Source organism: Ambystoma mexicanum, chromosome 5q (genome assembly GCF_040938575.1).
Source record: "Ambystoma mexicanum isolate Mex_15411 chromosome 5q, UKY_AmexF1_1, whole genome shotgun sequence".
Classification (NCBI taxonomy): domain Eukaryota; kingdom Metazoa; phylum Chordata; class Amphibia; order Caudata; family Ambystomatidae; genus Ambystoma; species Ambystoma mexicanum.
Window position 1 is genome coordinate 807,469,258 of NC_090933.1, and position 24,317 is coordinate 807,493,574.

Below are 24,317 nucleotides of genomic sequence, written 5' to 3' on the forward strand. Positions count from 1 at the left end.
CAGAGCCAAGCTTCTCGCCATTGTCTCGGAGGGCAAACTTGTCAATCGGAATGTGGTAAAGAATACCCTGCACACCGCAGAGACAGCAGGCAGGTCTCTCGCACAGGGTACTCTACTAAACAGGCACGCGTGGCTGCGCACGTCGGGCTTCAGGCCTGGCACCCAGGCATCCATTATCAACAAACCCATCGAAGAGGCCAACCTCTTCGGGAAGACAGTAGACGATGAGTTGGAGACAGCCAAGAAGGAGCACAAGACTATTAAGTCGCTGCACCAAATTTCCCAGAAACCCTCTTCACAGAGGGGCAGTAATTCTCGGCGGTCCTTTCGAGGACAAGCCTGCGCCGCTCAAAACAATTTCGGCACGGGCAACTTCAACTCAAGTCAACCGGCTGCAAGCCCCACTTACTACCCCCGGAGGAGTCAGATGTGCGGAAAGAATAGAGCCAGAGGCTGCAATTCCAGAGGAGCGTCAACTTCGGGTCAGAAATGACCACCAAGTCCAGGTCCCCTCCCATGTCTCCCCGCTCGGGGGGCGATTAACATCTTTTCTCAAGGCATGGGAGGGGATAACTTCAGACCAGTGGCTCTTAAAGACGGTCGCCCACAATTACTGCATGGAATTCGCCCGACCTCCACAGTTCAGACCACCGAAACATTGACTCCTTTCACCGGAACATCTGCAGATCCCGATCCTAGAGGTGGAAGCGGTGCTGGGAAAGGACGCCATAGAAGCCGTCCCGATTCTTCAGGTAAACAAGGGTGTCTATCCAGTGTACTTCCTTGTACCCAAAAAGGATCTCACCATGCGTCCTGTTCTAGACCTACGCCCAGAGAACAAGTTCATAAAGCCCCAGAAGTTTTGCATGATAACACTGCAAGAGGTGATCCCATTGCTAAAACAGGGGGACTTCATGACAACATTGGATATGAACGATGCATACTTTCATATTTCAATGCTGCCAGTGCACAGAAAATTCCTAAGGTTCGTGATTCAGGACAAACGCTACCAGTTCAAGGTACTCCCCTTCGGCATAGCCTTGGCGCCAAGGGTGTTTACCAAGGTCCTGGCAGTGGCAGCAGCACACCTGCGCAGACTTTCAGTTCCAGTTTACCCTTACCTCGACGATTGGCTCATCACGGGGGACTTGTTCGACATTTGTTTTTCGAACACCCAAAAAACAGTAGACCTACTGTTCAGCCTGGGATTTTCTATCAACGAAAAGAAATCCAGCTTAGTCCCCAGCCAAGTAAAACAGTTCCTGGGGGCTCTAATTCGTATGGGTGACGATCTAGTCTTCCCTTCCAGCGAGAGGGTTCAGAACATGCTCTCTCAGGTTCCTCGGTATCTAGCCAGTCGAGAGGTGACGGTACGCAAAGCTATGCGTTTGCTTGGGATGATGGCGTCGTACATATACTTGGTTCCCCATGCGCGGCTGCACATGCCTCCCATGCAAGAGTGGCTCAACAGCCAGTGGTGTCAGGCCAGCGGACAATGGGAAGATCTGTTAGTTGTCTCGCCAGCCCTCGTTCTCTCTCTGCAGTGGTGGTCGAGGGAGAACCTCTTGAAGGGGAAAACCTTCACCACCCCTGCAGTGGAAGCCACTCTCACGACAGACGCATCTCTCATGGGGTGGGGGGGCTCACCTGCTTCAACAGACAGCGCACAGAGTGTGGTCCCCTCAGGTGGCGTCCAACCATATAAACCTACTGGACCTACTAGCAGTGTTCAAAGCATTGAAAGCCTTTCAGGAGCAACTGCAAGAGAAGACAGTGCTGGTCCTAACCGACAGCACAACAGCAATGTATTACCTGAACAAACAGGAGGGCACTCACTCTCCAGGGCTATCCAAGCTGTCCCAAAACATCTGGCTATGGGCTCTCAAACATCCAACATGTTCCAGGGGAACTCAATCTTCTGGCAGACGTACTCAGCAGAGATTTTCCTCTGCCAGAAGAGTACGAATGGCGACTGCACGAAGACATTGTATCCAACGTCTTCGCAGAATGGGGGTTTCCAGAGATCGACCTGTTCGCTACTCAGGAGAACGCCCAATGCCAAGATTACGCCTCCAGGTACCCCCAGAACCGATCCAAGGGGAACGGTCTCTGGATAATTTGGTCGGGGAAATTTGTCTACGCTTTTCCCCCCCCGACTCCCCTTCTGAACAAGATAGTACACAAGATGCACCAGGAACCAGTCACCATGATTCTGGTTGCTCCCATGTGGGCCCGCCAACCTTGGTTCGCGCACCTGATGGAAATGTCCCTCTCCCCACCAGTCAAGCTGCCCTGCCCGTACAACATGTTGTCTCAGGACAGGGGGGAGACTCTGCACCCATGCCCACAAACTCTGAACTTAGCAGCCTGGCTCCTGAGGTCATAGAGTTTGGACATCGGCAACTCCCTCAAAGATGCATGGACATACTGAGGGAGGCAAGAAAGCCTAACACACGTTATTGCTATGCCAGCAAATGGAAATGTTTTGTCATCTGGTGCAGTTCCAAAGGCGTCAATCCCACCGATTGCTTGCCTTCACACATTGTGTTATATCTAACCCATCTGTTGGACTCTGGGTTAGTCTTCAAGGTTCACCTAGCAGTGTTGTCAGCCTAGTCCACGTCACAGCAGAAGGTGTTGTGGTGGAAAATACCTGTGATTAAAGCCTTTATGGAAGGGGTTAAAAGAATGTATCCCCCAATCACTCACCCAGCCCCTGGGTGGGATCTAAATGTGGTTTTAACTAGGCTCATGGGACCCCTTTTTGAGCCTATGCATAAAGCTAGTCTGAAAGACCTGACTTACAAGACAGCCTTTCTAGTAGCTATCACTTCTATCAGAAGAGTTAGCGAACTACAGGCCCTCTCGCTTTTGGACCCCTTTGTTACAGTCCACAAAGATGAGGTAGTTCTACGCACACATCCCAGATTTGCGCCGAAATTTATTTTGAAGTTCCATGTGAACCAGTCAATCGAGCTACCCACGTTCTTCCAGAGACCTACTAACATGGCCGAAAGAAGCCTTCACTCACTAGATGTGCGCAGGGCAGTCATGTTCTACATGGATAGAACTAAACCACTGAGGAAAACTAAACAAATCTTTGTTTCAGTGGCAGCTGGTAGAGAAGGGGACCCTGTCTCTAAATCATCAATTTCAAGGTGGATTGTCAAATGCATCACACTATGTTACACTCTTGCAAAGAGAGAACTGCCCTTCAAGCCTAGAGCACATTCTACTCGAGGCACTGGGGCATCCATAGCATTCATTGCAAATGTTCCCCTAGAGTCCATCTGCAAAGCGGCAACCTGGAGTTCTGTACACACTTTTACAAAACACTATTGCCTAGACACTCATTATAGGTCGGATTCTCAGGTGGGACAAGCAGTACTAAGACATATTTGTTCTACTGTTCCTTCTCACAACCCACCTCCAACTCTGGGTACTGCTTGCTAGTCTATGCACAGCATGTGATTCTAAGCAGATTAACAAGCATCAGAAGACATGCATTACTTACCGTAAAAGCATTTCTGATGATTGTACCTGCTTAGATTCACATGCGCCCTCCCAGCCTCCCCGCTCGGGGTGGAAGGAACATAGACTTCTTACTACATTCTCTCTTCATGTACTCACTCACTATAGCCTTGGGCTCCCTAATGGCAGAAAAAATACAATCGGAGGGACCTCGGCGCGTGAGGGATTTTGGGTACTACACACGTCACGATAGGGATAGTGTTTCAGACACGCCTACGCCGACGTCTCCTTTCGGTCCCCGAAAGACAAGATGCAATACTCCGCGGTTACCACTGGATGTCGGACCATATGCACAGCATGTGAATCTAAGCAGATACAATCATCAGAAATGCTTTTACGGTAAGCAATGCATGTCGTATAAATACACATCTTTCTTGCGTGGGGAAGGCTTCCATTTGTATTTGTTTTGCCCCTGCAACTGATTGGGACCCAATCGGGTAGTGGTTCCCTCCCATCCGTGATCCCCTCTGATGGTCCCTGGCACCAAGCACCTTTGAGCCCTGCAGCGCCAATGTCACCTCGTGTTTGTGTCCCTTGTGCGTGCAGCTACTCTATTTTGGCTCCAATGCCTATGGCTGCCTTCCACCTTCTCTCGCTGCAATGTACAGGTCAAGCTCTCTTTGCTTTCTATGTCATATGCACCCATGACTCCTTGCGCCTCTGCCTTCCAGAGTCTTTGCCTGTATCATTTATATCTTGATCCTTCACCCCCTGGATCTCTTGTGATATGCCTCCACGCGTGTCACCTCCCACACTCCTGGCCGTGCCTAGAACGGTCCTGGCCTCCCGCTGCTACAAAAGGTCCCTTCTCCTTACCGGGCTTCGCCTCAGTCTGTGTGCACTACGGGTGTGCTCGGGTGGATCAGCAGCTGCCTGCCAAGGTCTACATCTGCGCCTTCCCCGCTCAGTCACAGTGCTCTATTTTTTTTATAGCGACCACACCTCAAGTGCCAGCCTAGGTCGCCCGTGGTGCTTCCCTTTCTCACTGGGGTACCAGTGTCTCCGCTCTGGTCGCAGCTTTGTTTTCGGCAGTCTGTTATGATTAGCCCTGTCAGCATCTGGTGCAAGTGAGTGGAATGTTGAGATGGAAGGCAGAGCAGAGAATGTTTACCCATGAGTGAGTGTTCCAGGGTTGTCAGTTGTAAGGATGTAAGCCCTGAGAGAGGATGCCGGTGGGTGTCCTATATTCCCCATGACTTACCTGGCCTTAAGAACTGTATTTAATAAGCCCAAACCAAGTACAGAGTTTACAGTTCACTTGAAGTTGTCAGTCATTTGTAGTCGGACCTAGAACCCAACACAGTCTTGTCGCTCCGAGCTCCACCTGCGCTGGCCAACGTCCTGTATCCCTTTTGTTTGCTTAATCACTCTCTCCAATATGTTCCACCGGGGCCCTCAGGCACTTTTGATCATCTCAGAAGCCAGCACTTACAACCACGGAAAGCACATGTGAATGAGCATCCATCGGGAGCTCAACAGTGGCACGTCGAGGCCAGGCGAACCAAGACTGGGGACACCCAGTAGGCACAGGGACTGTGATCACGCAGTCTGAATCCAGTCAGGGATCACCCTGCTTATGTCGGCATCATCCGACATGACATCACGGCTGGGGGCACCCAGACCGCTCTGGACTCGGGGCACCCAGTCAGCCCGTGAGCACACGGGCTCCTCCATGGCCTGTGGGCACCCTGGTCTCCACAAGCAGATGACACTGGCGTTGCCCAGCAGGGGCACCGGCCTCCTGGATAGAGTTGCCGTGCAGAGACTCTATCTGTATGGCAGACAGCCATGGGGGACGGCGTTGCCCTGCAGGGGCACTGTCATGGTCGAGGACCATGCTGGCCAGGCCCTCCGTCATCTACGCAGCACCAGCCTGGTGCTGCACAATAAAGACACAGCACACCATGGTTCGTTACTCTGAAGACTAATGAGCGGGAAGCCGCTCATTCCTTTTAATATTTAGGTCACATGGTCACTGACAGCACGAGCCCTGGGAGAAGCCATGCTCCCAGGGGGGGGTGACGCATTACAGTCCTCACTCATAACTGCCGGCCACCCCCTCGCCGCCCCACCCCCTTAACCAAACGATATAATGTAATGTAAAAACAGACGTGCTCTGCATTAAATAAATGGGTTGGCGAAATTGCAGATTCTATTAGGAAATCTCGAGGTCTGTGAAAAAGATGCAACAAAGGGACTGGATTAATACTAGACTCTATTATGAAGTATACGTTCTGATTTTCGCATTTGACAGAAGGGCCCTGGCTTGTCAACTTATCTCAGAAAATCGACTTATATAAATTGGAGAGTTAATTTCTTGAGGTTCAGGTTGAATCGTACCCCTACTCGTGAAATCTACATATTAAAGCAGAGGATACGGATGTTGTAAGCTCCTGCAGGGACTGTAAAAGGGAGTATACAAGTGAAACATTAGAACACCTGATCATGGCTGCTTTCTAGGCAAACGCACAAATCTTTTGACTACATTTCTAGATTTTGTTTTAAATAGGAGTGCCGCCGATGTGTAATCTTATCAGCATAAATCAGAAATCGCTGTGCAAATCAGTGATGGATTTTATGGATGATGTTTTAGGAAATGATGAAATTGAAATGGATATTCAAATGTGAGATGTTAAATATGTTTCCCGTGCTAAGGATGCATGTTGAACAAAATGCTGTATTTACTTATAAAACTTTAAATCACGTGTTTGATCTGTTTACCAGGAGATACACTTCTAGCAATTCAGGCACCTTCTGGTACACAATTGGAGGTCCCAATCCCAGAAATGGTATGTAAAAGATTGCAAAGCATTATTTCTGACAGCTGATATAGAATATAGTATGGCATTTATAACGCGCCCATACACAAGTGTTTCAAGGCGCGTTATTTTTACTTTGTTGCACACAAAATCCAGAAATGTTCATTCTTTAAAGCATCTTAAAATGCTTATTTCGACTTCAAATTAAGTAAATCCAGTTTATGGAGATATGGTAATTTGAGATCACCAGCGTTCATTTCATTCCCAGAGCCCAAAATATATTCCCTGGAGCATCCTATCATAGAAAGATGCTAAAATAGCTGCATGCAGTGAATGTGTAATGCATTTAATGTGATCTGAATTATGCCTCACTTAATTGTGTTTGTCTCTTCATCTGTACCTTCACTGCTCAAGGGCTCTCATCTGTATAGCACAATGTGACTTGACTTTAAAGTTAGGCAAAGGTTCCCCAATAATTCATGTTGGGCGATTGTGGATGTTCCCAAACTGGTGTTGTAGAAAATCATTTTAAATCCCTCTTAAACTTTGGGTTTGGCCTTATACTTTCTATATTGGTGCAGATAATATCTTCTGGTGCAATCTGAAAATTCATTTACACAGACTTAAATATGCGAGACAAATTGTAACGGAATCCACAACACTGGAGAATTATTAAAACGTATTTAACTTTTCATTAGTGTAACTGGGCACCACAGGATAATCTTTCTTAATGCCTCAATGCCATCAACTCTGGGACCTCCATCTGCCTTTAATTGAGTTATACACCCGACGGGCAGGCGCTTTACTGGCCAGGTAATGCCGAGGCCAGTTAGAAGGCAGAGCGAAGCGGGGGCTTTAACGTTAGCCCGGGCATTACCTGCCCAGTAAAGCCCCTGTCTGGAAGGGTTTATTGCTATTAGGATCCTAGCATGTTGTACCAGGATTCTAATATAAGTTGTGAAATGGCGTGTTTTAAGTTTCTCAACTTGAATAAAAACTACAAACCAGGGTGGCCACCATGGAGTAGGGAGAATGGAACTACACATAGTAACTTCTCCCTTTCCGTGGTGGCCATTGCCCCAACAAAGAGGCACTGAAGTGTTTCCAGTGCCATCGAGGGAGAAGGGAGTGCCAGGTAAGTGGGGTGGGGGTGGGTGTGCGATGTGGAAATTGGGTGCGTGGGGGGGAAGGAGGGGAAAAGGAGCATAGATGTGTACTTACCTGATGCTTGGCAGGAAAAATGGTGTCCTGCTTCCAAGGAGGCGGCTCGGAGCGGGGGCTTTACCAAGAGGTAATGAGTCCGTTCTGAGCCTCCTGATGGGCTGGGAGGCTGTCACCATCAAAATACCCCCCACTGGGTGCTAATGGAACAAAGAATTCTAAACATTCGACTACCTGATTGTTATATTTCAGGATTACAGCAGTCACTAAAGCGTCTCATTTAAAGCACTTTTTTTTTAATAAAACATTTTTTATTAAATAGTTATAACATGAACAAAACAACCAAAAACAAAAGGAAAAAAGGCAGCTAGAGCAATTGAGGCCGGCTCGACCAGTCATACAGTAGTATTAGATCTTGTATCACCGTTCACGTAGATCCCGACCGTGACCCATTTTGCATGTGTACAGAGTTAAATCACCAGTGTCCGTATACATCAGGGTTCTCCCTCCTCCCACTTCCCCCATATTTTAGAAGCTTTGTTGGGACAGCCTCTTGCGTTGTATATCCGTCGTTCGATCATAGCACATGTGTCCATGTCCAGTGCCCATTGCTCCAGCGTCGGAGGTTCCAGGACTCCCCATTTTTGTGCTATGTTGCACTTCATCAGGGCGGCTGCCATGTGCAGTATCATTTCTTCCCATTTGTTGAAATCGCTATCTCCCGGTGCACCCAGGATTAGGACCTTCGGGTCCAGTTCTATCGTGCTAGAGTACCCTGGCCAGTTCCTGGCAGCAGGCATCCCAGAAGATTCGGATGCGGGGGCATGACCACAGTATGTGAAAGAAGGTTCCCTCCTCATCCCCACATCTGAGACAGTTCCGGTTTGTTGCCCTTTTGCAACCAAACAGTGCAGTTCTAGGGTAGTACACTCTGTGCAGTATTTTGAGTTGCACCAGTCTGAGTCTAGAGGAGATGGCCGCCTCCCGGCGGTGCATTAGTACCCGGATCCAGTCCTCTGGGTCGATATCCCCTACATCCCTTTCCCAATTGGCCTTTAAACTGCTCAATTCAGGAGTAGCAAAGGATGTGATGGCATTAAATAGGATGGATGTGCATTTGGTGGGGATATATTCAGGCAATATGTTGCGTTCTATAGGTGTGTAATCCGGGATATTGTCATCTGTCGGTATGTGGATTCTCGGGGCATGGGACATTTGCATGTGGTGATACCTCTCGGTGTCTGGGAGTTGAAATTTGCACTGCAGGTCCTCAAACGAGGCCAGATTCCGGTCTTTTAAGACATCCCCCACTTTCAGAATCCCAGCCCTCACCCAGCCTGGCCATGGCTCAAATTTCACAATTTCCCTCAGGTTGGCCTTTTGCCATAGGGGTTGCGCCGCCGTTTTGCTCCCCCACCCCACAAACGTGTGTACGTTTCTCCAATTGGTGGTGATATGTGCCTTCGTTGTTGGCGGGGAGGGTCTCGGGGGGGGGGGGGGATTGATACAATAAGTGTAGTGGATCGGTGTCATGCAGGGCCCCCATGTCGGCTCTAATATGGGGTAATTCCCGGTCCCCATGCAGTAGGTCATTGACCACCACAAGTTGTGAGGCCCAGTAATAGGTCTGAAGGCGGGGCACTCCTATCCCATCCTCCCAGACCGACCTCTGAAGTGTAGTCAGGGCAATACGTGGTTGACCTCCACCCCATAGACGCTCCCTGAGACGGGTCTCCACCCGGTCGAATTCAGATTTTGGGATGTGCAATGGGGCGTTCTGAAGGACGTATAGAGGAATCGCGGAAGGGCCACTGTTTTAAAAAGTTCGGCTCTGCCCATGAGGGTCAGGGGGAGAAGCTTCCAGTGGTGGACGTCATTGGAGAACCGGTCAATGATTGGTTGGAGATTGTGTGTGGTATAGCTGGTAAGATTTGTTATCCAGATCCCAAGGTATCAGAAGCCAAGTTACTCTGTATGGTATGGGCATTCCCGTGGGTTAGTCTGTCCTCCTCCCTTCACCGGCAAGAAAATGGATTTCTTCCAGTTGATCCTTAGGCCACTAAATTCCCCGTACTGGACGAGCATCTGAGTCACTATGGGGCAAGTCCGGGCGAGTGTTCCCAGATATACCAGGAGGTCATCCGCATATAGGGAGATTCGATCTTCATGTCCCTCTGGGCATCTAAATCCCATCCAGGATGTACTCTGGCGGAGCGGCTCAATCGCGAGAGCGAAGAGAAGGGGGGATAGGGGACACCCCTGTCGCGTGCCCCTGCCCAAGTGGAAGGATCGAGAGGTCCACCCTGACTTCCGCCTGGATGTTCGTATACAGCAGCTTCACCCATCCCAGGAACCCTTCACCAAACCCCATACGTTCCATAATCTCCCAAAGGCTATCCCATCGGACCGAGTCGAAGGCCTTCTCAAAGTCGATTGCCAGAAGGGCAAGCGGGCTGGCAATGATAGGAGCCCGTTCTAGTGCCAAGTGGAGCCGACGCAGATTCATGCGGGTTGACTTGTGTGGCATAAAGCCACACTGGTCTGGGTATATCAGAGTGTCAGCAACTGGTTGTAGCCTGTTGGCTAGGAGCTTAGCAAGGACCTTGGCTTCACCGTTGATTAACGAGATTGGCCTGTAGGAGGCACATTTTTCCTGGGGCTTGTCAGGTTTAGGGATAACCATGATGGTAGCCTTACACAGGTCCGGCGGGAGGGTGCCTTGTTACCGGGCGCTCATTAACATTTTATGGAGGGAGGGCGTTATGGTGTCCCCGCCCAGCTTCTGCCAGGTTTCGACTGGGAACCCGTTGTGGTCGGGCGTTTTCCCGGTCTGCAAGTGTGCTAGTGCTTCGGCTACCTCGGCCTCCGAAAGATCAGAGTCCAGACTTGCCCTCTGCTGTGCTGACAGAGTTGGGAGTAGTATGTCATTTAGGAGGGTTGGGTCCAGCGTCTAGGTTGGGGCCTGGTATAGTGCCTCATAGAATTGGGCAAAGCCCTCCGCTATCTCTGCGTCCGACTGGCACCTATCACCCTGTGGGGTGATAATCTCCCAGACACAGCGTTGTCCCTCAACTCTTCTTTCCAACCAAGCTACCATTCAGCCGGCCTTGTCCCCATGTTCGTAAATTCTTGCTCTGGAGTCCCAGTGGACTTGTTTAGCATTGTCTAGTAATACGTTTCGGAGGTGCTCGGTGGCTCGTTTGAGGGACAGTTGGGTCTGAGGGGTTGGGGCAAGGATGTGTTTGTTCTCCCTTTGGGTCAGTTCTCCCTCCGCCTTCGCTATGTCTTGGAGTCTCTCCTTCCGTTTGTTCACCACCCAGGAGATTAGTGCGCCTCGCAAGACGGCCTTATAGGCTTCCCAAACCACTACCGGGTCGTCTTCTGCATTGTCGTTAAGCTCGAAGTACTCGGTGGAGACTTCAGCAAGGTGGTCCACGAGCTCAGGGAAACCCAGGTAGTAATTGTTTAGTCTCCACGTTCTAGGGGGTGACGCGCCCTGTATGCGGATTTCCGCAAGTAGGGGTCAGTGGTCCGAGACGCCCCGGGGGAGTAGGTCAGCTGACAGTGCTCTGAAAAGATCTGTGTGCGGGAGAAAGAGGTAGTCGATCCTAGATAGGGAGCCGTGGGCTCCGGAATGAAAGGAGTACCCCCTAGTATCCGGGTGCAACTCTCGCCACATGTCACAAAGACCCAAAGCAGATGCAAAGTTAAATAGCCTCGTGGGAGTGTCCGGGTTGCGCTGTCTGAGATGGGTACGGTCAGTGGTGTTGCACATGACCTCATTAAAGTCACCCCCCAGAAACCACTTATCCGGTTGGTGTTTGCCTATGAGGGCAGTCAGATCATCTAACAACTCCTGCCCCAGTCCAGGCGGGGAGTATATAGAGACAAAAGCGACCCTCTCGTCCCACAGCATTCCCAGGATTAGCACGTAGCGACCCCGGGGGTCCTGTTCCAAGCCTTGGAGGGCGAAAGGGATGCGTTTATGTATGAGAATGAGTACCCCTAGATCCCATTGTGTATCCCGCATGGAAGGCAGCCCTATAATTGGTGCGTTGGAAGAGGGAGCAATTCAATCCCGCTAGGTGCGTTTCAGATGGCAGGGCCACGTCGAGGGACTGTCTGCTGAGTACTTGCTTAATCGGGCGCCTTTTAATCGCAGAACCCATCCAGTTTACATTCCATGTGAGCACCTTGAGGGATTTTAGGCGTTCAGTCGGAGTCGACTGGGATTGTATGGGTACCATCTAGTAATTTAGTTAGAGGGTTGGGCGGGGGATCTTACGGGGAAGGTGTCCGCGTTTATGGTGATGTATTGTGGTGCATGCCTTAAGTGGTGATTGTTTTGCTGTATGGACAAACTGCGGCCTCGTCTTGCCATGAACCATAACAAACACTGGAGCTTGCAAGGGTGCGCTGCTCCCGGGGTAACAAAAAATCTCTTCACAACTTTCCCTTCCCTCCCCCTCCCCATACTCCACCCCAACACAAAGTACCTGTAGCCCCAACATCGCTGACACTCAAAAGAGGTAGGGTGTCAACTTAACAGACCCTTGATCAAATTAAACTAAAGAAATTGGGGGTGGGGGCTGTAGCTTTTCCCCAAGTGCGATGGCGGTACGCCTCCGCTAGCCGCATTATAAAAGGTGTAAACACCTTACGAAAGCCTCTTTGGCATAGCTCGGTACATTCCACAGTTTCAGTTCCGCACCTGCCCGTGGGATCTGGTTCTTCGTTGGGGAACCAACCGAGGTCAGTCCCCATCTTCCGCCGGCCGGTTCGGTGAGGGTGGCTGATCCGGCATCGGACGCTGGTCCGCTGGTGATCTGGGGTTTCTGCTCCTGTTGGTTCGAGGCGTCGACCAGTCCCCCTCAATGTGCTGCTCCGCCCATCGCCAGGCTTCCTTAGGATCGTTAAAATGGACTGTTGTGCCTTTATGATAAATTTTCGATTGAGCAGGAAAGAGCAGGCCATATTTGACTCCTAGCGCTTGAAGTTGTCTTTTAAGCTTTTCAAAGGATTGCCTCGCCCTCTGCACCTCCCTCGTGTAGTCTGGAAAGAAGGCTATCTTAGAGCTATTGAAGGTGATTGTGCCTTTTGGTTCGTGCAAGGTGCAACAGCGCATTGCGGTCCCGATAGTTTAACAGCTTTGCTATCACGTTCGTGGGGGAGCGCCGGGAATGGGTCTGCCTGTGGGCATTCGGTGTGCCCTTTCTATAGAAAAGAATTTAGAAAAGGATTTCTAGTCTAACCGGTCCATCAGCCACTGTTCCAGGAAGAGCTCCATACAAGGGCCTTTGGCTTTCTCGGGAATGCCAAGGATTCGAATGTTATTGCGCCTGGACCTACCCTCTCCCTCTTCGACTCTAGCCTCCAGGATATTGAGTTTGGCTGAGACTCCTTGGAGCTGTTGCACAGCGTGTAGCCCATCTTCCGTGTTGGAGATTCGCTGTTCCGCCTCTCCAGTTCGTGCTGATAGCTTCTGCAAGTCGTGCCGGAGGTGGGATACCTCCAAGCTTATTCCTTCCATCTTCTGCTCAATTGATGAGCGGGAGTCCGCTATCGCTGCCATGACGTCTCTCAGGGAGAGCACGGGCGCAGGGTCCACCTCTTCAGAAGGCGACAGTTGAGGTTCGAGGGATTGTGATGGCAGGATCGTATACTGGTCAATCCTGCACAGTGGGCCTCTTAGTTTTGTCCTTCCCCATGCTTGCCGCAAGGCCCTGCGGGCGTGCTTTTGTATCCAGAGCCTTGTCGGGATGCTCGAGGGGTTGTCTGCCCAGGCTTATTGCCCAGTTCGGTATGCAGTTGGAGGCACTATGGCAGGGCTAGGAAGCCGCCTCGTTCCGTGGCGGAGGGGGGAAGAGATCTAACAAAGTAGTGCTTCCTTTATTGCAGGGCGGCGAGCAATGGTAGGCTCTAGGCCCTGGTGCCAGAATCGTGTTTGCGGCTGCAGTGGCCTGACCGCTCTACAGGCGTTGATGGGTTGCACAGGGAGGCCTCACGCACCCAACCGGGTTGTGTGCGTCGAATTCCCACTCCGCTTCCCTTTTGGAAGTCCAGTGTCCACTTGAGTGAGGCAGGGGGGGTTGTAGAGAGTTCTGACCGTCTGCTGCTCGGTTCGGTGGCGGTAGTTCCACTGGAGGGTGACAGCCCCTCCGTTGTCCTTGCTCGCCCCTAGTTTTCAGTGACCTCCCAGTAATGTTGAGGTTGCCTTATGTGGGGGTCAGGGGCCCTGATATTACGGTGGCCTCTAGTACTAGCGATGCACACGGGCGGCTGGGAGCTCCTGATGGCTCCTGTTGGTTCCCCTGGAGGTCGATATGCCCACGGGTGGGACGTGCCTCCAGCGCCCGTGGGCATAGCAGTCAGGGGCTGGGATCAGGATGTGCGTTCGAGTCCTCCTTTCGTTGTTGTGTGCCCTGGAGCGGGGAAGCCCAGCTCTGCGTGCGATGTCTGCGCGGGGGACTCTGGCGCTGGCACTCACCGGTGGGGGCAGACTCCGCCGCTCACGGGACGCTGCTGCGGTGCTTGGCCGGATCTCGCCTGTCTCCTCGCGCCCGGATGGGGGGCCCGGGACTCAGACTCCGCCGGTCCGGGTTACTGCTGGTCACCGCCTCCACTCCCCTCCTCTGCCACTTCTTTGGCGAGGGCTGCCTGGGTCTCTGCCACCGTCCGCCGTGGCAATCTCCTTTCCTGGGTCCTCGCTCGCCTCTGGTGCCTTGGCTCAGCTCGATGGAGTCAGGCTGCTGGTGTCGGTGCCGCTCCGATGTCCATTCAAATTGTGCCCATGATTCCGGCGGCCATCTTGGGTGCCGTCACTCGCTCCTGGTTTTTCAGCCCAGTTGCGTTGCGGGCTGATTTCGGACACAAGCGTGCCCCAGGACGTCCTGCACCGGTGGGTGTATTCTGGTTGTCGGCAGGTGCTGGTAAGCAGGCGTTCGGGTCAGGATATTAGCCACGCCAGCGGGAGCTCTTCAGGCGCACGTCTACCGCATCTCACAGTTGGCCATGCCCCCCCATTTAAAGCACTTTGAATGCATGAACACGTGTTTTCGGTTATAAAGGAACGCGAGTTTTGAGGATGTGCAAGCTTTCCAGGAAAACAGTTGGAAATGCTGCACAACTTTCTTTGCATATTTATTTTATTGAAGTGTGGTTTTTTTTTTTAATTTTTTTTTACAGAGCACACTTCTTTTTTTTTTTTTTTATAACTCTGTTTATTGAGTTTAAACAACACAACTTAAAGGAACACACATGGATGAGACATGAATCATCGGTATGCATAAGATGAAGACAGCATGGCAATAATAACAACTATCATGAGCCCCCTGAGTCAAGGGCCGCGGGACGTCAATAGGTCGAGGCCGGCAAACAGTGTCAACAGTACTACCAGTGTACCCCCACCCGCTGGTCTCAGTGGAGATCTAGCCATTTTCCCCATATTTTTCCAAATTTACGGGGGCAGCACCGTGCGTTATAAATCCGGCGCTCTGTGGCTGCGCACCTGTCCAGTTCGTTACTCCAGCGGTTTAGACTCAGTGGGTCGGCGGATCCCCAATTGGCTGCGATAAGTATTTTGCTTGCCCCCAACGCAATTGCCAGAAACAGTTTCTCATATTTAGATAGATCTACTTCCCCCCCAATGCCCAAGAGTATCATCTTGGGATCTCTAGGGATTGGTGTCGCCAGAGCGGCTGAGATTGTGTTAATACAGTCCACCCAGAAGACCTGTATCACCCGGCAGTCCCATATCATATGGTAGAAGGTGGCGAGTTCGTTTTTGCATCGAATGCAAGTCCCGTCTTCTATTCCACCCCATCTGGCCATTACGGCGCGTGAGTGGTATGAGCGATGGAGGATCCTCAACTGTATTAGTCTGAGCTTGGATTCTATGCCAATTTCCCTGGGGAACATTAGTGCTTCCACCCAATCTTCAGGTTCCAGGGGTCCTACGTCCCTTTCCCACTTTGCTTTGAGCCCGTCAAGCTGTGCCGCCCCGAATGAGTTAAGGGCCTGATAGAGGGTGGAGATGACCTTAGAGGAGATGCGCTGCGGGAGAACATTGGTCTCAATGGGAGAGCAGGGGGGTATGATCGTCATGTCAGGGAATTGGGCGCGGATGGCGTGGGTCAGTTGCGCATGCCGAAACCGGTCCATGGGTGCAAGGTCGAATTGTTCTCGCATAGTTTCAAAGCCCAGGATGTGCCCCTCTTGTATCACATGTGCTAGTGTGTGTATTCCCTTCGCTTGCCAGTGATCAAAGGAGCCCATTTTCACTATTTCCGGGAGGAGCGCGTTGTGCCATATGGGTTGTGTCAATGTTGGCTGTCCTTTCCAGCCGATTAGCTTGTGCGCGTCCCGCCAGGCGCGCCGGATGTGGTGGGTCATTTTGGGCAGCGCTGGGAGTTGATCGTGGGTGGCATAGAGGATTTGCAGCGGTGTTAATGGGGCCATGGTCTCCAGTTCAATGCGGGTGTGCGGTAGTGTGTGGTCTGCATGCATCCAATCATTCACCACCCCTATCTGTGTGGCCAGGTAATAAGTGCGTATGCAGGGTAACCCGATGCCTCCCTCCCATACTGATCTCTGGAGCGTATCAAGGGCGATCCTGGATTGTTTCCCACCCCATAGCAGTGTGCGCAGGTTCTTGTCAATGAGTGCGAAGGTTTCTCGAGGGATGGGGAGTGGAGCATTCTGGAGGACATATAACAGTCTGGGGAGGGTCATCATTTTGAATAGTGCGGCGCGGCCCATTAGCGACAGAGGGAGTGATTGCCAGTGGGGGGTGTCTCTATTAAACCGCTCAATTACTGGTTGAAGGTTAAGTTGGAGGAACCTTTCGAGTGTCGGATCAAGCCGTATACCGAGGTATTTAAGTTCCCTAATAGAGACGTGGTATGGACAGGTCTCTGGGATCGCAGGCTCGCCACCCTGAATCGGGAAGAAGATGGTTTTGGCATCATTGACCTTTAGGCCCGCAAAGCACTGATATTCTCTGAGGATGAGGGAGACAGCCGGGCACGAGATGCTCGGGTTGCTGAGGTATATGAGCAGGTCATCCGCATAGAGCGAGAGACGATCTTCTCCCCCTCCTGGCCAAGCAAAACCGGTCCAGTTGGTGCTAGCTCTAAGTTCAATTGCTAGCGGTTCGATGGCCAGGAGGAAGAGGAGTGGAGATAGCGGGCATCCCTGTCTCGTACCCCGGCCCAAGGGGAACGATTTTGAGGATCTGCCGTTGACCCTCACCGTGGCCTCCGGGGATGCATATAGAAGTTTAACCCATGATATAAATGTCTGCCCCAGGTTCATCCTAGCCATGATCTCCCACAGGGCATCCCATCCCACAGAGTCAAACGCTTTCTCAAAGTCCACCGCCAGGAGGGCGAGTGGGGCTAGTATTTCCTTTGCCCTGGACAGTGCCAACTGGACTCTGCGTAAGTTCATTCGGGTTGATTTATTGGGCATGAAGCCGCATTGGTCTGGGTGGACAACGGTCTCAATAACCTGCAGTAGTCTGTTAGCAAGTGTTCTGGCGAGGACCTTTGCTTCGCCGTTAATCAGGGATATTGGGCGGTAGGAGGCGCATTCGTCCGGAGGCTTCCCAGGCTTGTGTATAACTACTATGCATGCCTTCCTGAGGTCTGGGGGGGGAGTGCTCCTAGTTCCCTGCTGCGTAGGAACATGCGGTGCATGTGGGTTGTTAGCATGCCACCAAGGTATCTCCATGTCTCTGTCGGGAACCCATTGGGGCCCGGGGTTTTCCCGGGTTGGAGCTGCGCCAGCGCCTCTTGCACCTCGGTATCAGTGATGTCCGCATTCAGGAGATCCGACTGGTGCTGGGGGAGCATCGGGATCTCGATTCGGTCGAGGTATCGTGAGGGTTCAATTGACGGGTTCTCGGTGGGTGGGGAGTAGAGATGTTTGTAGTAGGCGGCGAATGCCTCCACTATGTCAGAGTCCTCTGTCAACAGTGTTCCATCTTGAGATCTGATGGCCCTTACGTGTCCCCTGCTTTGTTCGCGTCTCTCCAACCAGGCCAGAGTCTTGTTAGCTTTGTCGCCCCGTTCATATATTTGGCTCCGGACTAATTGGTGTGCAGTCCGTGCGTTATCTAGTGATAGATTACTGAGGGCGTCTTGTTCCGTGAGCATTGCTTCCTTTGCTTCTTGGGTGCTTTGAATTAGGATTTGTCGTTCACACTCCAAGACGCGTGCTTCTGCTTTTCTGACCTCCCGGACTTGGCGTTGTTGGTAGGCGGAGACCGCTGAGATAGCCTCCCCCCGAAGGACTGTCTTGTATGCCTCCCAGATCGAGATCGGGCAGTCCACGGAGCCCTCGTTGAGTTCAAAGTATTCCACAGTCTTTTTTTCCAGCTCCTCAGCAATTTCCGGGAGACGCAGATGATATGTGTTTAGGCGCCAATTACGATCTGGGCGGCGGCAGGAGTTTTTGATGGTTAGAAGGAGCGGAGAGTGGTCTGAGATTCCCCTTGCGAGGAATTCAGCGTCGAGAAGCCTGTGGTCTATGTTGCGGGGGACGAAAGCATAATCAATCCTGGAGAACGATTTATGGACACCCGAATAGAAGGAAAAGCCTGTCTCGTCTCCATGAAGTGAGCGCCATGTGTCCGTTAGTCCCATGGCCTCGGCGAATGCAGCGAGCGGTGTGGAGGTGGGGTGTGTTCCAGATCTCCTATGGGTTCTATCGGCTGCGATGTCCATAACTTCATTAAAGTCCCCTCCAATCACCCACGTATCGGCTTCTTCTGCCAGGAGCAAACACTGTAGTTCGGAGAGCAGTTCTTTCGTCAGCGTGGGGGGGGCATAAACTGCTGCCAGGCCCCATTTCTCACCCCAGATGTCCGCTAGCAACACCACATAGCGGCCCCGGGGGTCTATCCTGGCCTTCCTAACCTGGAGAGGGACACGCTTGTGGATGAGTATCATTGTGCCCCTGGCACCTTTCGTGAATCCGGCATGTTAAGTGTGCGAGTAGTTGGATCTTTTGAAGAAGTTGGTGTTTGTGCCTATCAAGTGTGTTTCGTTTAAGAGGGCAATGTCCGGCGAATGTCGGTTCAGGTACTGGAGTACCAGCCTGCGCTTTATGCTGGAGCCGAGGCCGTTAACGTTCCAGGACAGTATGGTTACCTTGTTGGGGTGCATCTTATCTGCGTGAGACCTTCTGGTGGGGCGTCTGGCAGGATGAGTGGCATTTGCATTTTTTTGGGGGCGTGTCTCGGTATCTTCTTAGGGGAGACCTCCAGGGGCCTTTCCGTACTGAAATGCTTGATGACCGGCAGACCATCGCGTCCACGGTCCCGACCAAGGAGAGTGCGTGTTTACCCTGCCTACATTCGTCTGCTTCCAGCCTTTTTGTCTCGTGAATACGTTTCCTTAGGTCCCCAAAACTCCCCCCACCCTGTACTTCCCCCCCCAACTGGGAGCACCTGTCGCCCAAACATTAAACTTTAAACTTATAACTTGGTGAACTGCAACTTCCTCGGGAAGATCCGAACTCGGGTGGTAACCACTGCAGGATCACCCGGACTGCGCTTGGGACTGCGGTGCCTAGACGGTGGTGGCCGCAATAATGTAGTTGCCATGGTATCCCGTGGCGAGTTCATTTCTATGGTGCCCAGGCCTCATCCGTTCCCTGTGGTATTTTTGGGGGAGCGCTGTGGCGATTCGGTTTCCGAGACTGTCTGAGCGTGGGGTGGTGAGTTCTGCCCAGGTCCGGGTTTGCGAACAGGCGGTCCAGAGGGCAGGCGTCGGGTTTGCGTTTCAAGCCAGTCCCATGCTTCTTTGGGGTTGTGAAATAGGTGGGTTGTGCCCTCATGGTGGACCTTGAGCATCGCTGGGAAGAAGAGAGCGAACTTGATTGATAAGGAGTGGAGTTTCTTCTTGACAGAATCAAACGATTGGCGGGCCTTTTGGACCTCTTTAGTATAGTCCGGGTAGAACCCCACTTTGTAGCCATTGTATGTGATCGGACGGGAGGCCCGTGCCATCTGCAGGATAGCGCCTCGGTCCCGATAGTTGAGGAGATGTGCAATTATTGTTCTGGGCGGGGCTCCTGGGGCAGGTTGCCCGGTGGGTACCCTGTGTGCTCTTTCGATAGAGAAGAATTTCGACAGTTTCCTGGGGGCGAAGATGTGGGTCAGCCAGTCTTCTAGGAAAAGTTCGACACTGGGGCCTTCCTCTTTTTCCGGGATCCCAAGGATCCTGAGGTTATTGCGACGTGCCCTGCCCTCACTGTCTTCGGCTCGGTATTCAAGTTGGTTGACTTTTTGGGCAATTATGGCAAGTTGTTGCTCCAACTGGCGGACGTTATCTTCTGTGTCCGACACTCTTTGTTCCGCTTCTCCGACCCTGGACGATAAGTTACGGAGATCTTGGCGTAGGAGAGATACTTCCGTGGAGACCCCGCCTATTTTGAGTTCCAGCGACGTTCTCGAGTCCCAATTGCCTTCATTACATCATTCAGGGAGAGTTGGGGGTCCTGAGTTTCTTCCCTGTTGCCTGGTTCCACCAGGCTATGTGTCTCCTGTCGCGAGGGGGCCTCCACAGTGTAGAGGTCCATTTTACTCTGCAGGGTCTGCCGCTTGGCCTTGTCTTTGCCCATGTCCAGGGCAGTAGTTTGTGTGTGAATTTAGGCCCGGGTGGATCGCGTGGATGTCCCTCAGGGATTGTCGTGGAGGCCAAGTTGGGGTGGGCTTGTCGGGCGTCTATCTGTTGCCCCTCTGTCCTTGATCCTGAGCCCTGGTGATGCTATGTAGGTTGCCGAGAGCCGGCCCCCTGTTCTGGCGTGCTCGATGGAGGGTCTGGAGTTTACTGGGGGGGGTTGTCTGTAGTTCACCGTGCGTGATCCCTCCAGGAGTTATTCCCCCTTTGTGGGGTGTACGACCAGTGGTTTATGCCAATGGGGCGGTATGGGCCTCTGCTCCCTCCGCAGTCACGCCCCGAGGATGGTCAGTCCGCTAGGCTTTTGGGGGGGTAGATGCCTATTGGGGAGGGGGGTGTGCCCTCAGTCCCCGCTGCTCCTCACTGTTGTTGTTCTGGAGTGTGCCGCCTCCCTCATGCGGGTCCCTGTCCCGCAATTTGCCGGATTCGGGGGGGAGAGGTTGCCCGTATCCTGCTGTTGCTGCTGGGGGGAGCGCGGCCGTACGTTGCCTGCGCCGTCACTCCACCCCAGGTGCCTCCGCCTCGCTGATGGGGGGAGGGGGGGGAATTTGTGTGGCCCAGTCCAGGAAGTGTTTTTACCCCTCCGGCAACGGGGAGCGCGCTCAGCCCCCGTATGCCAGCTCCTCCGCAGGCGTGTCTGCCGCGCCGCCGGGGGACACTGGAGAGGCGCGGGACACTGGCCAGTTGTTCACGGGGTTGGCGGGGGGGGCTGCGCGTACCTTGTGGTGTCCCCAGGCTTCACTCCTTCCCCACTGCTTCCAGCCTCAGTTGTCTCGGGGGTGGGGGGAGCCTGTTCTGGTGCCTCCGAGGGGCCGCTCCGTGCTGCCAGCTCCCAGCCGCCAGGGGATCAGGTTGCGATGGCCGCAGGCGCGGGGCGCCAGCCGCTGTCGTGCAATCTGGTGCCGCTTCTGGTCGCCGCCTCGGATTCCGACGGCAGTCCGCAGGCGTGCCCCCGCCGATCGTGATCCGGTGGTGGTTCGCTCCCCAGGGGGCCAAGGCCGCGGCCGCTCGAGGGGGGAGGGGCGGAGCAGCCGCTCACGTCCTTCCGGCAATGGAGGCAGGAATGACGCCGACGGACTCCAGGGCGTTTCTCATGTTCCCGGGTCCGATTCTACCCCGGATTGCAGGGTTCGCCGCCTGGATAGGTGCGCTGCCTCTGTGTTGCCCGAGGTCGGGCGTTTTCAAGCGATTACAGGCTTTTTTTTAAGGATATGTTGTCGCGGCCGCCGGGAGCTGATGCCTTTTAGCTCCTCATGCGCGGCTCGCGCATGCGCAGTCCCCAGAGCGCACTTCTAAAGATTCCACATTTTGTGATGCATAGTCTTAAATCCACCTTTGAGACACTAACTGCTTTGATAGGATCTGTGTACAAGGTCTTTATTGGTTCTGTTAGTCTAATTTTCAGATTTTTGTATTTTTTTAAAAACTTTATTTAATGATTGTGGTACACAACATTGCAACAACATGCCATTTCGTATATATCCATAACCGTGACAGTCAGTTCAGTTATATAACATAGTGTGCAGTGTTACAGATTAGACACATTGCTGGTCCCTGCCGGGCTGTTACTGGCCAAGTCCGCTTCGCATAGATATACTCTAAACGGGGCCCAAATGTCCTTTGGTTTACATGAGTTCGGGAGTGACATTACATAGTGTTCCTCACATTCATTAACATACATCAGTTCCTTAAGAAAGTGGCTCACTTGTGGTGCCTGTGCACTCTTCCATTTTTGCAGAATGCACTTTTTTGCCACCGCGCATGCAATATTAAAGAACCTTCTGATTACCTCTGACTGTTTACCAATATCCCCAAAAAGATATTTTTGTGGTGTGAGGTCTGCTGGTATCTGGGTCACTTCCTCTAGGATATTTGCGACCTCCCCCCAGAGTACACATATGTGAGGGCAGCTCCAGTACATGTGTATCGAGTCGGCCTGATCCGCCCCACACTTCTGATACCTAACGGGACAGTTATTTGTAAATTTCGCAATTTTTTGGGGGGTGTAGTGCAACTTGTTCAACACCTTAAATTGGATCAGCCGAAGGCCCGCATTCATGGATACCCTCTTGGTCAATTCACAGTACCTCTCCCAGGCTCAGCCAGTTATGGTAGCACCCAGATCCGTTTCCCAGGAGGACTTTATCATATTTACCGTTGGAGTGTTTGGAGTGTTGGCCTGCACAGCCATGTATAGCCCCGAGACACTGGTTCCCGACCGGGTTGACAGGGCTACCAGGCACGGGTGTGGTGGGGGTTCGTCTGGGAACATTGGCCACCTAGCCTTAAAAGCCATTCTCGTTCTATGGTATTGTAATATCATCAATTGGTCACTTCCCATCCCTGTTTTGAATTCTTCCGGCGTTATAAATTTGCCATTAGGGAATATGTCTTTGATTTTTAAATTCTTCCTCGGAGTCCCATGTTTTCTGTACATCTGGATCATATGTGGGTGCTATACCGGGGAATTTCCAAAACGGGGCCTCAGCATAGTAGGGTGTCTCCAACCCAAGCCTACGGTAAAGTTTGGACCATGCCTGCGCTCTTGTACTGACTGAGTCGAATGGACACTCATCTCTGTGTTTTTCCTTAAAAATGACTGACCTCAAGTCGGTTGGGCGTCCGGCGTGTTTTTCTAAACAAATGTGGGGTGAGGTGTCCTGCTCATCATACCAGTGTTTAACGAACTGAGCCTGTGCCACTAGGTAATACAATTCGAAGTCTGGAGCTGCTATGCCACCTTTGTTATAGGGTTCCACCTTTTTTTTCCCCCACTTCATTCTGGCCGCCCCCCCTGCACCAGACAAACTCTACCGCCATGGATCTGAGAGTGTCAAAGAACCGCCTACCAGGCCATATTGGGATGTTGGTAAATATATACAGAAACTTGGGGAGAATGACCATTTTCAATATAGCGACCCGGCCGATATGTTAGATGGGAAGTTTAGCCCAGAAACTGAGTTTAGTAGAAATCGTGTTCAATAGGGAGTCGTGGTTGTTCGAGAATAAGGATGTTCTGTCTCCCGACACAATAACGTCCAGGTATCTTATCTTGTCAGGGGACCATTGTAGGCCGTGTGTGTTGTTTGGACATCTAGTGGCTGGGATTAGGGGAAAGATTTCGGATTTAGAGCGATTAGTTTTGTATCCTGAGTATTCTGCGAATTTGTGCATGGCCTCTATCGCTGGCCCCAAATGTTTGTCTGGTTCCCGAATGTATAATAGGGCGTCATCTGCATATAGTGATATTGATTGGGTCAGGCCCGCCATCCGTATACCCCTCTGTCCCTGGTGTTCCCTGATTGCTGCTGCGACTGGTTCCATAGTAAGGGTGAATAGTATGGGGGAGAACGGACAGCCCTGTCTCATACCCCTACTCAGCTCAAACCATTCTGACATGGTGCGGTTGGTCAATACCTTGGCTCCCGGGTTAGTGTATAGTACCTTGACGCATTTTAGGAAGTATGGGCCTAGTCCAAATTTCTCAAGCACCGTGAATAGGTATGTCCATGACACCGAGTCAAACGCCTTTTCGGCATCCAGAGATACAGCCACCGCCTGGGCTTCTGGCTTGATCTGGGCCATGACACCAAACAACCTATGCAGATTCAGTGCCGTCTATCTGGTGGGGATGAATCCGCATTGGTCCGGGTGTACCAACACGGACATGTTGGGTAGGAGTCTAGTGGCCAGAATCTTTGCAAATACCTTGGCATCAGTTTATGAGGGATAGGGGTCGGTACGAGGACATCTCGTTCGGCGGTCGCATGGGTTTAAGGAGTACCGTTATTATGGCCTATCTCATGGACGTTGGAAGTGTCCCTACCTCTAAGGCCTCCTCCCACACGGACAGTAGTATCGGGGCCAGCTCCTCACTGAGCTCCTCATATAACTCAACCCCCAGTCCATCTGAGCCGGGTGCCTTACCGTTGGCTAGTGATTTAATAGCTTCCTTTATTTCATCAACTGTAAGTGGCTGGTCTAGCAGCAGTCTATTTTCTGTTGACAACGTCGGGAGCGTGATACTATCTAGGTATTCCCTAATGTCATTGGGAGTTTTCAGGTCATGATTGGCATACAGTTCTGTGTAAAAATGTGAATTCTCTATTTATGTCCTCCTCACTTGTTACTGTGCCGTTCCCCGCTACTATGCTGGAAATCGTAGTATGGTGTCTCGGCTTTC

General features: G+C 52.0%; 1 protein-coding gene across 1 annotated transcript in view; it reads left to right on the forward strand.

The window, feature by feature from the left end:
• E2F5 (E2F transcription factor 5) overlaps positions 1–24,317 on the forward strand; it is a 1,167,696-nt gene that overhangs the window by 490,827 nt on the left and 652,552 nt on the right. The window contains exon 5 of the mRNA XM_069621289.1: positions 6,256–6,320. Coding sequence (XP_069477390.1) covers positions 6,256–6,320 — 65 coding nt within the window. The remainder of the gene's footprint in view (positions 1–6,255; positions 6,321–24,317) is intronic.